Raw genomic sequence first — 13,334 nt, 5'->3', positions numbered from 1 at the left:
TTTGTGACTGGGATATATATATATACATATTTGTATTTTGAATGCCTGAATAAAATAGTTGAATGAGTCGTATATATAGTATTAGGAAAATTATTATTGCTTCACTAATTCAAAGATTGTTTGAACTATTATCAGCTGTTGGATGGAATGATCATGCACACAGTTTACGTGTAGGCCTATGTTGACCAGACCACAAACTAGAAGGTGAAGGAACGATGACGTTTCGGTCCGTCCTGGACCACAGACCGAAACGTCGTCGTCCCTACACCTTCTAGTGTGTGGTCTGGTCAACATAACTTTATCCACATTATTGTGACTCATCGCCTGCATGTAGGGCTATATTTATATACTTCATTATATTTTGCATGTGTTCAAACTTGTAAATATAATCTTAAAAGCATACATGAAGGAATGTATATAGATACATGGATATCATGGCTGTTTCGTACAACAAAAGTATCCCAGTGACAAATCTCACAATATACTGACCTTCAGTGGTGTGGCTGCCTGTGCTCATGACACTAACCCCCATAACTTGACTAACAGGTTCAGATGTGGTTTGTGGACTTTGGTAACACAGATCGTCTGCAGCTCAGCAAGATTAAGGAGCTGGACAATGAGTATGATGAGCTATTAAATATCCCATACCAGGTAATCAAGTCATTGAGGTTTATGGTTATTTACAATCATTTACCACTGAAGTTCAGGAGAAAGTATTTATATTAGATTATTTAAGCTGCACTTACTAGATTTTGTATATAAAGTAGTTCCATTAGTTATATTTTTGTTTAATTTTAATCCCAGGGATGGTAGAGTATTGCGTTCATGTTAGCTGCACATCTTTAGGATTTTCTTAGAATTGAGGTATTGATTAGGGTAAAGTATATTGTATTGTGAAATGTTGTGCTAATTGTTAATTTTCTCTTGTCTGAGTGTTGGTTTAGACCCTGTTATTTTTGGGCTGGCCTCCAATAGTACCCTGGTGCATTGGCTCTGGTACCACAAAGGCATCTACAAAACTATCAGGCCTCTGGACTTGTGCAAGCCTACTGAACATCAGGATCTGAGATCCCCCCAAAACTTTGTAAAACTGTCCAGAAAGTACAGACCAAACAAAACAAACTATGAATCCTGATTGAAGAGAAAGCTGTAAACAAAGGGAAGTGGAGATTTGGCTGAATGTCAAACTCTAGTACTCTAGTGCAGCTTGGTGGCTGCTCATTACACGTTTGATATTCCCTTGCTCACTGGACCTGTTTGGCTCTTTAGGGCTTTCCAGTTCCTCATTCCTTAAACCCTGGGTTTCCGATCTTCTTGCCCCAATGGTCACCTCGGTAAACCGTTGTTGAATTTGATCAAAACAAAAATTATTTTGTGGGTAGACTCTGTAGCTCTCTGTATCTGTCTTTTTACCCAGCTTCTCTGAGAATCTGGGTCTGCATATTAATGCAGACCCATTGATGGACCCATTGGTGACCCCAAGCTCTGTTATCTAGTGACGCACATTAAGTTAACTGTTTCCCTATTCCATCTTTTCTCTTAATAAAGATTTGTAGTTTTGCTTTCCTTGTACATTTTTGGCAGTTTGACTAAATTTTTGGTTGATTTCTGATCCCTATGCTTCCCTTACCTCCTTGAAAACCCTCCAGATTCAGGCCTTCAGGTAAGTCTGAAAAGTTCAGAGATGTGGTAGTTTCGGAGATGTTTCTGTGGTGCTCAAAGACAGTGCAGTGTGGAGCTACTGAGTACATTCAGCACTTCTTTCTAATGAATGAGTTATGCATGACGTTTCATTAACTGTACCCTGGATTGTTGCATATATATACTGTACCTAAACTTTTATGGATTGGTATATTATTCCTGGTTTTATTAATGTAGTGGTGAGATGTTAGTTAAATTTTATTGCAAAATTTAAGACATCATGCAACTGCACGTCTTGTTTTATTACCTTTTAAAGCTTTTAAGTATAGCACAATGAAACATGACTGGATTCTTTTGTTGCATCCAGTCATGTAACCATGTGGCATTAAACAAGTCATTTTAGCCATAAAGCAAAATATATTTTCAGTAACATTATTAATGTGGCATGTAGAAAGTACAGTACAGTACTGTATTTAGTAAGCAGGTTATGCTGTGAGGATGTACAGGGTTTGCTGTAAGGTAGCGTGATAATGTAATGTGTCGTGTGTTCAGTAGAGCATGCTTGAGAATGTAGGGGTACACTACACACAGAAATCACACTAACGTGATGCATCAAATGAACAAATCCACAAGGGCCGTGACGAGGATCCTCGTCACGGCCCTTGTGGATTTGTTCATTTTAATGTACGGGTAATTAATTGTGAAACAATGTGATAGTATTTTTTTTAGGATATGTGTTTTGTGCATGTGTACATATATTTATTCTCGTGTATCATGTATACCTCATCCCCACACACACACACAGATACATATTCACCCACACTACATTGTCAGCTCACAACAGAGGATTGTGGGGTTTAATCCCTGTGGTAGGACAGAGGTGTTTTAGGCATCATTTTATTTCATCCGATGCCTTTGTTCACCTAGCAGTAAATAGATATCTAGGAGTTAGATAGCCATTCTGGGTTGCATCCAGGAGATTTCCAATAATAAGCTTAATAAGTATAACAAAAGAAAATAGGTTAGGAGTCATTACATTAGAGAACTGGAGATTGGAAAGGCAGGGTCCAAGAGCTTAAAGAAAAATAGCAGCTCATTTCCCCCAGGCACAAATAGGTAAATACTTACACACACTCACTCTCGCCCTTTTTTCTATGCCCACCTTATGTTACGATACAATTGATTTTCCACAAGTTATAGTTACTGTAGTTTTTTCATGACACCATTTCCTTTTGTGCTGGTATTTGCATTGGTTTTGCAAATTAAATTACTCGTGTACTGTCATGAGGGAAACTAAGCATTTCATATATTTTTGTCTAGATTCATTAATATGAAATTCTCATTAATGCAAATATATTTCAATTTGCATTATGTCCAAAATTCTTATCATATTATTCTTATTATATACTTCATTTATCTCCCATCTATTAAATGATCATTTAATTTATAAAACATTACTATTCTTCATGGTTTATTTGTTGGTTTTAGTTTAGAAGTGTGTAATGATGTTGAGAATGGTAAAGGCATTAGTTTCCTCTGGTGGTGTCTTCCTTTGGTTACTCACAGTACTCTACTGCAAAACTAAGTAGTTTCCTACATTTTATTTACTATTCACAGCCCAGTTCACTGAATGCTCTTAATCCATTTTTTCCCATTTTCATTTATTTGTTTACTCTTCTGTTCATTTTTTGTTTTCATTTATTCATTTGTATCATTTTGAGTGGTAACGTTTGCACTTGTATAATAGCCAAACCAGTACATACAATTCTTTGATTATTTTAATTGCTCCAAGTTTTTAAGACTTTTGAAGGAATTTAAACATGTCTAAAGAGGGTTTTGCCCGAGGTCATTCCAGAAAGAACAAAGTATTAAGCTTACGGGTATGTAAATAGTTGTAAAATATTCTAACAGTTGAGTTAATGAGATTCATTATTTTAGTATTTTTTGTTTAAATTTGCTACACTGATTTTGTAGTAAAAAGTTTCTCTTCTAAAAAAATATTTGCTCAGCAAACTTAAATTTCTCTTTTTTGCCTATGTATTTCTCCCAGTACATAATGTATCATTTCATGCTTATTTTTCACATGAATTCTGTCGAGTAAACTTTGGCCTTTTTATCTAAACATTTGCCAAGAGAGTTCCTGGTAAGTTTTTAATCAATGTAGTTTAAGGTGGCTATCAATCAATAGAATAATGAAATTACAGAAAGCTTTTATAAATAAGAATATACCAAGGAACTACATTGAAGGTATTGTGTTCTAAGATTTAATTATAAGGTTATTAAATTATGTTCAACACAAATGTAAAGATTTTCAGCCACCTAGGTTGTAGATAAATAAGTCGAGATAACTTTGAACTTTGGGCTTACCTTGTCGGTGCCTATACACTTCTGGGCCTCGGGTTGTTTGCCAGTCTCCTGTCCATAAAGATGCCCCTCGGTGGAATAATGTACATAATCAAATAATGGTGTAGTTTCTTTTGCACTGCCTGTGGGTAAGTGGGAGTGGCTTCTGCTCCCCTCTCCTACCTGCTATGGTGGCACTACAAGCAAATTGCATTGTGTGTTCCCCATGCATGGAGATCCCTGCATTCCCTTAGGGTCTTGTTGAGCAGCTGCTCAACAATGTCCCCTACCATGCTTCTTCGGTGGGGGATGGGTAAAATGAGAGGTTCTGTGGCCCACTTGAATCAATCGGCTTGTCTAGTTAGACATTGGATCAAGTAGGCATTGAGGGAACATAGAGCCGGAACAACCGTGGACATATTAAAGAGAAAACTAGACTGTTTTCTAAGACGTTCCGGGCTGTGGTGGGTATGTGGGTCTGCGGGCCGCTCCAAGCAACAGCCTGGTGGACCAAACTCTCACAAGTCAAACCTGGCCTCGGGCCGGGCTTGGAGTAGAAGAACTCCCAGAACCCCTATCAACCAGGGATTGGTATCCCTATGTCTTTAGAATACGTACCATTAATTGGGTCTGGTTCACCACTCAGACCCTTAAATGGTGACCCCACATATGCTGTTCCAGTTACCCTCGAGGTTGCTTGCCCATATGCTTGTCTTCTTTTGTTGGGCTCTGTGGTGGGTGGAGGTGCAGGGCAGCAAAGTCAAATTTCACTTTTCTGTGGTGAGCCCCTTGTGGCCTCCCTGAAACTATATTCTAAAATAGTTCCCATCTACCAAGAGGTAGATATATTATCAGTATTGTATTATGCAATAATGTTTCCATTAAAATATAGTTTATTTACATGTAAGACCAAAGTTTTATTACATGTAGTGGGGAGAGTTTTGAATTAAATAACCTCTTGACTAGAAATCAGTGTATTGATTCAGGCCCAGATATTACATTTAATTACTAGGTATCTCAAGAAGGAATACTTGACACTACATAAATAGTGTTTCAATGTTAACACATACTGTAATGCCTTCTTTATTGCTTAGGCTTTGCAGTGTCGCCTACACAATGTTCCACCAAACCCAGGACTTCATTGGACGCCTCGAACCTGCCAGCGCCTTCAAGAATTATTGGCAGAAAACACTCCTCTACTCCTCAAGGTAAATTAAATTTAGCTGTATTTGTCTGAATCATATTCCTGTATTGTGTGATGATACTACTTGCCTTCTCATCTTGGCTTTTTTAAATGTCACTTTGCTACATTAATGGATTCCTTTGTTTGCTTACAGTGGAGATTTAAGATTTAAGCCTAACAGCACTTACAAAGAGATGAGAAAGTCAGCTGATGACCATATAGACCAGATTTGTTAATCACTTCTGGTAGTGAAGAGCATAAAATGCTGGCAACATAATGTCACCTATGAAGTCTACTCTGGTATTTTATCTTGAGGACATCTGGTTTGGACAGTTAATCACCATTGCATGGGGTAGCTGGTGATGTGACAACAGTCAGCAATGGGAGCAATGGTGGCAGTATCAATGGGGCCACAACCTGGGAATTGCATTCTTTTTTTATTTATATATATACAAGAGTTGTTACATTCTTGTACAGCCACTAGTACGCGTAGCATTTTGGGGAGACACTAATGCCCCGAAATCATCTCAAGATAACCTCAAGAATGTATATCTTTTCAGGTGCAAGGTGATGGAACAAGTGGTGACCCACCCTCAGTTGAGCTGTTCAAGAGGATTCAACCTCAGAATGAGCTTGTCTCTATCAATGCTACTTTAAGTATGGACTCTAGTCTCTTTAGGTATGTTTCTCTATCAATCTCTCAGTTGTATGAGCTTGGTGAGGCAGGCACATTCATTAGGTATTCCCAGTTTGGATATCTTATGCCTTTTGTCATGTTTTTCTTCCTAGAGGATTTTCCAATAGACATAACTTGAATGCTTCATGAAATTGTGGAGTCTAGGCGACTTTTTTTCTTTTTAACGCTCTCGATAGTTTCCCCTTTAGCTTATTTCATTGTCTAGGTTATTTTCGAACTGTTTCCCCATCAGAGGGGTGGGAATCGGAGATAAAGCCACTACCAACGTGTAGCGCGCACAGAAGTACCGAGAGGGGGGGGGGGGGGCACCAAAACTCGATCCTCCTTCAAGGTAATGTTTGGCAAAATTTAATTGCCCAGCAAAACGCGAACAAGTTAAGAAAGCATTAAGCTTACTCAACCACCTCCTCCAGCAAAGCCTAAAATATAGTCAGATGCTTTCTACAGACCTGAAAGTTTTTTCACCTACATTACTGATAACTAGGGTTATCATCTGTACATAACAAGTGTGCACCTCAGTAGTGAGTTCTCCTCTTTGGTTCCCCACTACGTTCATGATTCATAGATATTGTGTATTAGGACTTAGGTGTTTGTGCTGGGTATAGTTTGTTTAATTAACTGAGAAATACATTCCAGTCTTGGACATTATATATTGGCTACAACTCAACTGTGTTGGTAGTTTGCTGGCCAGTTGCTTATCCTGTGTGGTTGGTGCAGTCCTAGTTTGTAAACAAAAATTTTGCTTTGGCAAGGATTTCATGGATGTAATTTTTGTTTTGTTTTCCAAGACACAGGCTTGCCTCCCTTACCCATGTAAAGATGGCTACTAGTTTTCTTCCACAGTGTCTGGTGTCCTTACAGTGGCTTTCGCCTTCGCTTCACCTCCCAAATTTTGTTGCCGATGAACATTTTAGGGACTGACCCTCGACTGTTGGGTACAGTTTGGGGGTTGCCATATGCAAATTATTTTACCCCCATTAGCTATTCCTCCTGTTGGGTTCATGGTTACTTTCACCTCTCAGGTGTTTTGCTTTGGTTTCAACCCGGTTCCTGTCTCCATCCCAACTCGACCATTGTTCACTAGCAATAAACATCATAAAAATGCTGTATTTGTCAGCTAAGTTTTCTATTATACAATTTATTTCCTGATATAGACTTTTGAAACCTATTTAATGATAGGAAAGTAAATGGTAAATCTAATTGTTCTATAATTTTATCTGGAGTTGCTTAATAAATGTCTACACTATATAAGCTAATGTAGTGCTTTATTTGGTACCAGAGTTAAAAATAATAATTATGTAAGTTTAGATTTGGGCAAGGCATGGGTAAGTACAGTACTGGTTTGGAAATTTGGTTCTTGATTTTTTTATGGATCAAATTACCACGTAACATAATAGATGAAACTACTGGCAATGTGACATTGGATTAGATATTTATACACTTTATATAAATATCAGTCCTTGTTTTGTTGCATTAGATTATACTGTAATAGTAAATGCTTATGGTGTTATGTGCTCATATTATAGTTTTCTTTTGGCAGTAGTGAAGGTGACAGGAACAACAATAGTGTTGAAAAGGAAGTCTTCTCCAGTTCAAGGACCTCCTGCCGTCGGTCTTCCGTCACCAGTCAGTCGTCCAGTAGTTATGGTAAGTGGTACTGTATGTCTGTCTGAATCATCTGTTTATGCTTGGTACATTTGTATTGCAAACTCCTAAATACCTTACTTATAGATAGCATAATTTAATGTATCTTGTGCTGCTAATATACAATATATAGGATTGAAAACCTGTGATAGTAGCCAGTGAACTTGAGCCTAATGATTTTGATTAGGAAAGATTTATTGAGGTTGAGACTTATTTGCATAGGTTGACAGTACTGTAATTGATTAAGGAATTGGGGGACAGAAATAGGTGAAGAGATTACAAGACTAAGATGCATGCAATACAGATAGACATGGTGTCAGAGAATAAATATATTTTGTTCTTCATAGGTACCTCCGGCCCGTCTTCCATAGGTAGCCAGCATGATTCTTTGCCAGAATCTCCTCGTCTCTCAAGAAGCTCAAGACTAGAGAATCTAGTCCCCCAAGAAATTCCAGCTGTGGGACAGTTCTTTGATGTCTTTGTCACATTTGCTGCTAGTCCTTCTAACTTTGCTGTGAGTAGCATTATTTTGTGCTTTGTGTGTGTGTATGTGCACGCACACGTGTTTTATGTAATTACCCAAGTGTAATTATGTAAGTGTAATTAAGGGTTGAGAACTACACTCGTGGTGTCCCGTCTTCCCAGCACTGTTTGTCATATAATGCTTATGTGTGTGTGTGTGCAGCTGTTGTGTATAGGAAGTCCCCATTATACAAATGCCCAGTATACGATCACTCATCCACCCAAACAAAATGTCTACATGACCCACCAGTGTCATGCAGCAACCCACACTGCCCCAAGTAGCAGTAACATGACCCTCCCACATAGATCTAATTCTCTTTATTTACAAAGTTCTAATAAGCAATGTAATTTTGCTATGTTTTGTCCACAATAGTGGACAAAAATGACCAGGAAGCCCATGTAGTAGTCTTAAGTTGTGTGCCCATATTAGATGCCCCAGATTTGCCCTCACTTGGCGTTGGTTAATTCAACCATGGTTCCGTCCACACTGCCTCCTTCCTTCTCTGGTGAGCATGATTCATCCTTCTCCCAACTCAGTTTCCAACTCCGAAACGTCTGTGGGTTTCGGAGTCGGGGCAGGGTTTAGCTTGGGTTGTGGCTTGGACTGATCTGGGGGTTTGCCCCCTTCTTTCTTGGGTGCAGAGGCAATTGAGCCTCTTGTGCCAGGGCTTCTGGGTCTTTCCAGCAGGCCCCTTCTTTTGAAGCCTCTTCTTTGGACTTCGTTTTTCTATCTCGGGCAGTGGGCATGAATGATGGCTCTGCCTCGGGGCTTGGAAGGAGTCCGACTGGGGCTCTTGGATCCCGTTTGATCTTTTGTGGACCTTGGTGCCTTCTGTGAAGGGTCTTGTGTTGCAAGGGAAGGAGTTTTTTTTATCCCGCTCCTTGTATGAGTTTCAATTGGGTGCGATTCCCTCCCAGGATTCATTTGAGTGTCTTGGGCCCTTCAGTTTCATCCTTCTCGAGGTTTCCTTCTTCCTGGGTTTCCCCAGTGGAAGCTCAAAAGGCCCTATGTGCGTACCTCCTGCGCAACCCAGGTTACGCCTCAGTTATGGACCCGGCTTCCTTAGAGTTCGGCTCTTACTTCCCTTATTGGGTGTGTTACAAGGTTCCAGAGTTATCCTGGCTTGCATATTGTCCTTTCATTAGTTTCGCTTGGGGCTTGGTGTGGTTCCTGTCGTACCCACAAACTTGAGGGGGAGGGAAAGGTGTCTTTCTGTATTACAGGTGTTTCTGGGGGGTTCTTTAGAGTCCCTCAATGCATGCCTCTTCGCTCCTGCCCTTTCATGTGATGTGGGTCGTTTGCAGATGCATGCTGCAAACGACCCAATAGTCGAGCTTCTAGAACTGCTACTTCAAACGACCAGTCTGACCTATTTGCAGGTCTTGCTTCTGCCACTGTAGGGCATCATCAGTAGTGGCTCCTGACGAGTTACTTTTCAAAATCTCTTGAGATTGATATTTTCTCTTCCATCAATCATCTAATTCACATGCTGAAACTCTCACAAGATGTGTTATTGGATAAATCTTTTCTTGTGTATTATCAGTTTCTCACATGTAAACAACCTTCTGCTCTAGTAAGTATTCTCTTAAAAATGTTTATATTTTAATAATACTAGGTACTCGAATCACCTTTTTATTTTGTTTCAATATTTCAGGTTCAGTCATGGAAAATGACTAAGTCACTCTCAACCTTAACATCCGAACTTCAAGCATACTATAATAATCCCATCCATTGTGACGACTTGGTGGATATTGAGGTTGGAGAATATTATGCTGTAAAGCACACTGATGATACATGGTACAGGTAAGACTTATGTTTCTGGCATTTAAAAATCAGCCTAGTGTACAGTAATAATAGTTTTAAATAAATGACTGGCTTTATTTTGGTGATTTAAGATATAAATGTTAATTAGGAATACCTAGCAGGGATACTTTATGGTGTTAACATCATTTTGTCTCCAGGCACATTGAGGGAGATCTTTGTGTATCGGCTTGAAAGTCAAATACATGTACAGTACATACACTATGTATGTATATGTTTGATCCACTTAACGATTTGAACTAAACAAACTATTCGATTCATGATGTAATTAAATAAAATTAATTTAAATTCATTCTTGATTTGCAGAGCACACATAACTACGGCTCAAGAAGGAATAGTTGCAGGCCTATTTGTTGATTTTGGAGATTGCTTTGTTTTATCGCAGGATAAAGTGCAGTTACTTCCATCTAAGTTTCGTCGCCTTCCTTGCCAAGCCATCAAGGCAAAATTACACGGTAAGTAAATATTAAAGAATGTTATAATGTTCGTCTTAGTCATCACATACCTTATTGTTTTCACGATTTGCCAGTAATATTTTTTTGCAGTATCTGAAAGTGTGTGTGTATGGGCTACAAACTTTCATTTCTTTTGTGCATTTCTTTCATTATTACAAAAATGTAATAACCTAAAAGATGAGAGAAATATCAAATAATATATACAGTATATACATGGAAAATACTGGAGGGTCAGGTCCCAAATTTATACAGTAAAATAACAACGTACTGGAGTAAACGATATGGAAGAAAATGCAGAATAGAACCGGTGAAGAGCAGGGGTGCCATAGGCACAATCAGAGAACACTGTATAAACATCAGAGGTCCACAGTTGTTCAACATTCTCCCAGCGAGCATAAGAAATATTCCTGGAACAACAGTGGACATTTTCAACAGAAAACTAGATAGTTTTCTTCAAAGAGTGCTGGACCAACCAGGCTGTGGTGGGTATGTGGGACTGCGGGCCGCTCCAAGCAACAGCCTGGTGGACCAAGATCTCACAAGTAAAGCCTGGTCTCGGGCCGGGCTTGGGAGTAGAACAACTCCCAGAACCCCATCAAGTAGGTAACCAGATACTGTACCAACAGGCTTGTCCCTAATGGTCAGATCTCGCTCCCTATAGATTCTGTTAAGAGGTAAATGTGATGTGTTAATATTTGTTATATAATAAGTTTAAGTTTCAAAATGGTGACAAATATATGTATAATAAAAAAATTAGTGGAGAAAATTTTCATTGCTAGTGCTATAGTAAATTTCTTGTTTCTTTGACTTGGCAAGTCACCAAAATATAAATAGTACATAGGATAATATAGCTTCATGTCATTTTTTTCTCTCTCTCTCTCTCCCTCTCATCAGGCATAGTTGCTGCCAATGTGGACTGGAGTCCTGAAGACACTCGTCGTTTCCAGGACTTGGTAGAATATCGTGCGTTTGTGTCAGTATTGAAGGATATAGAAAAGGAAAATGATGAATCTATGGTACTTTCCTTAAGTCTCATTGATACTTCAGATAAAAACCTGGATGTCTACATCCATCAAATCCTTTTAGATGAAAGACGAGCTGTGAAAAAGGAGGAACTTTAAGATAATTTAGAATGTTTGTCTCGTGGAAGAGGTGGTCTATGTAAACCTGCAAGGCCAGTCTTCTGTGCCTATAGTATACAGTATATTTATATGAAAGGAATGGTGCTTGCAAGTTCATTTATGCTATCATCATGATGTGATAATGTCGACGACACTGAAGTGATTACTCCGAAAGCTTTATTCAGTAACTTAAGTATATAGTGAATTAAGGAATCTGATATATTTTTTTATAGATCATTTACTACGTCATATTTAGTTATGATATATACGATATATATTCCAGTTGCTGTATAACAACTGTCATCATTTTCTGCCATTATCTTTTAAGCCAATGTTGTTTGGTAAAAGTATAAAAGGAGCGGCACCAACATTGTTGAAGTAAGAGTCATGCCTTAGTTACATTAGTGCCTATTAAGGGAATCTCTAGTGTCTATAATAAGTGGAGGAAATATATATTTACTCTGGTGTTGTTATCCCCTATTTAGCCAATGTTGTCTACATAATACAAACACATCTTTCTCAAAGGAATAGTTAAATTTTGATGGGATAGCTGTTGATTTAAAGTCAAACTTTTTCCCCAGGAGGAAATATAATTTAGCATAATATTTGTAATTTCTAGTAAAATGATGAGCCATGGTTCAACTCTCATTAGAGCTGTACTCTATGAAATGTGTGTTGCATTTGACATGGGCATTGTGTATACCCAAGACTAGCTCCTTAACTAGGAGCTCCCAATTCAGTCGTTTGGAGGATACCCATTTGCTTTTGTCATACAGAAAACTGTGTAGACCTGTTGTCATGTATATTGGTGAGCTTGATATGTTATCTGGCCAGATGACACTAAAACAAAAACAAAAAATAACAGTAGCAAAGTTAAAAAACTACATAAAAATCGTAAAAACAGTCCTAAAAAAAGTATAAAAGAAAATTTACATTACCTATGCATCTACTTAAATTCTATTTAACCATTTAGAGAAGCATGTTTGACTAGTCTGGTCTAGTCATTTCCGACCAAATAACTAATCCAAAATAACAGTCTAATAATACAGTATTTTCTTCATATGGACTACCTTGTTACCCAGTAGGTAGGCATTGTGAGTCTGAAATGATATTAATATGCTGTTTAATGGGTTAATATAAAGTATTACAAATGTCATTTTGTTATCTAAAGCTTCCAAAAGAGCATACGTTTAAGGTATGCCGACTTCTTTTTTTTTTTCGCATCTTGCCTTACAGCCATTGAAGCCTTTGATATATTTTTAGTTCTCAGGTTTTATTAACTTTGCTTTAAAAAACATTTTTTGACTTCCCTTATTTAAGGAAGCCGAGAAATGGATATCAATGAAATTACCTCAGTACTAATTCATTTTATATCACTGCATGAATGATGAGGTGGTTGGAAAATATTTTTTTTCTCCAGTTTTCTGGGATTCAGTTAAAAAATATGAAATATTGTACTCTGAATAAATATGAGGAATGAGTTGAATTTGTTTCTTCCCAGTAATATTTATTTAATAACAACACCGTATAATACCAGTACCCTTGTTGACCAGTCCACACACTAGAAAATGAAGGGACGACGACGTTTTGGTCCGTCCTGGGCCATTTTCAAGTTAAGTTACACAATCGACTTGAGAATGGTCCAGGACGGACCGAAACGTCGTTGTCCCTTCATTTTCTAGTGTGGATTGGTCAACATACTTTAGTCACGTTATTGTGATTCATCGCCTACCAGTACCTTTCATTGGTCTCCTTTAGCTAAAGGCACTAATTCATTAGGGTCTTTGTACGAGTATGCTTGATGTACTAGGACTCTCCTGTTAAAAGAAGTGGATAGCACCATTTATGATGACCAGACCACACACTAGAAATTGAAGGGACGACGACGTTTCGGTCCGTCCTGGAC

The 13,334-nt window shown here is 38.3% G+C and overlaps 1 protein-coding gene across 1 annotated transcript; it reads left to right on the top strand.

Annotated features, from left to right (window-relative positions):
• Nucleotides 1-493: 493 nt before the first annotated feature.
• On the top strand, nucleotides 494-12,908 carry LOC138349657 (tudor domain-containing protein 7-like). Its single transcript, XM_069324336.1, has 8 exons — nucleotides 494-651; nucleotides 5,079-5,192; nucleotides 5,728-5,846; nucleotides 7,405-7,511; nucleotides 7,856-8,022; nucleotides 9,686-9,834; nucleotides 10,159-10,307; nucleotides 11,202-12,908. Exons 1-8 carry the CDS (start codon nucleotides 553-555, stop codon nucleotides 11,426-11,428), a joined length of 1,131 nt encoding a protein of 376 aa, XP_069180437.1. The 5' UTR covers nucleotides 494-552; the 3' UTR covers nucleotides 11,429-12,908.
• The last annotated feature ends 426 nt before the right edge of the window (nucleotides 12,909-13,334 follow it).

Source organism: Procambarus clarkii, chromosome 14 (assembly GCF_040958095.1).
Source record: "Procambarus clarkii isolate CNS0578487 chromosome 14, FALCON_Pclarkii_2.0, whole genome shotgun sequence".
NCBI lineage: Eukaryota > Metazoa > Arthropoda > Malacostraca > Decapoda > Cambaridae > Procambarus > Procambarus clarkii.
The sequence above is the reverse complement of the archived record's forward strand: the minus strand, read 5'-3'. Positions and strand labels throughout refer to the sequence as shown.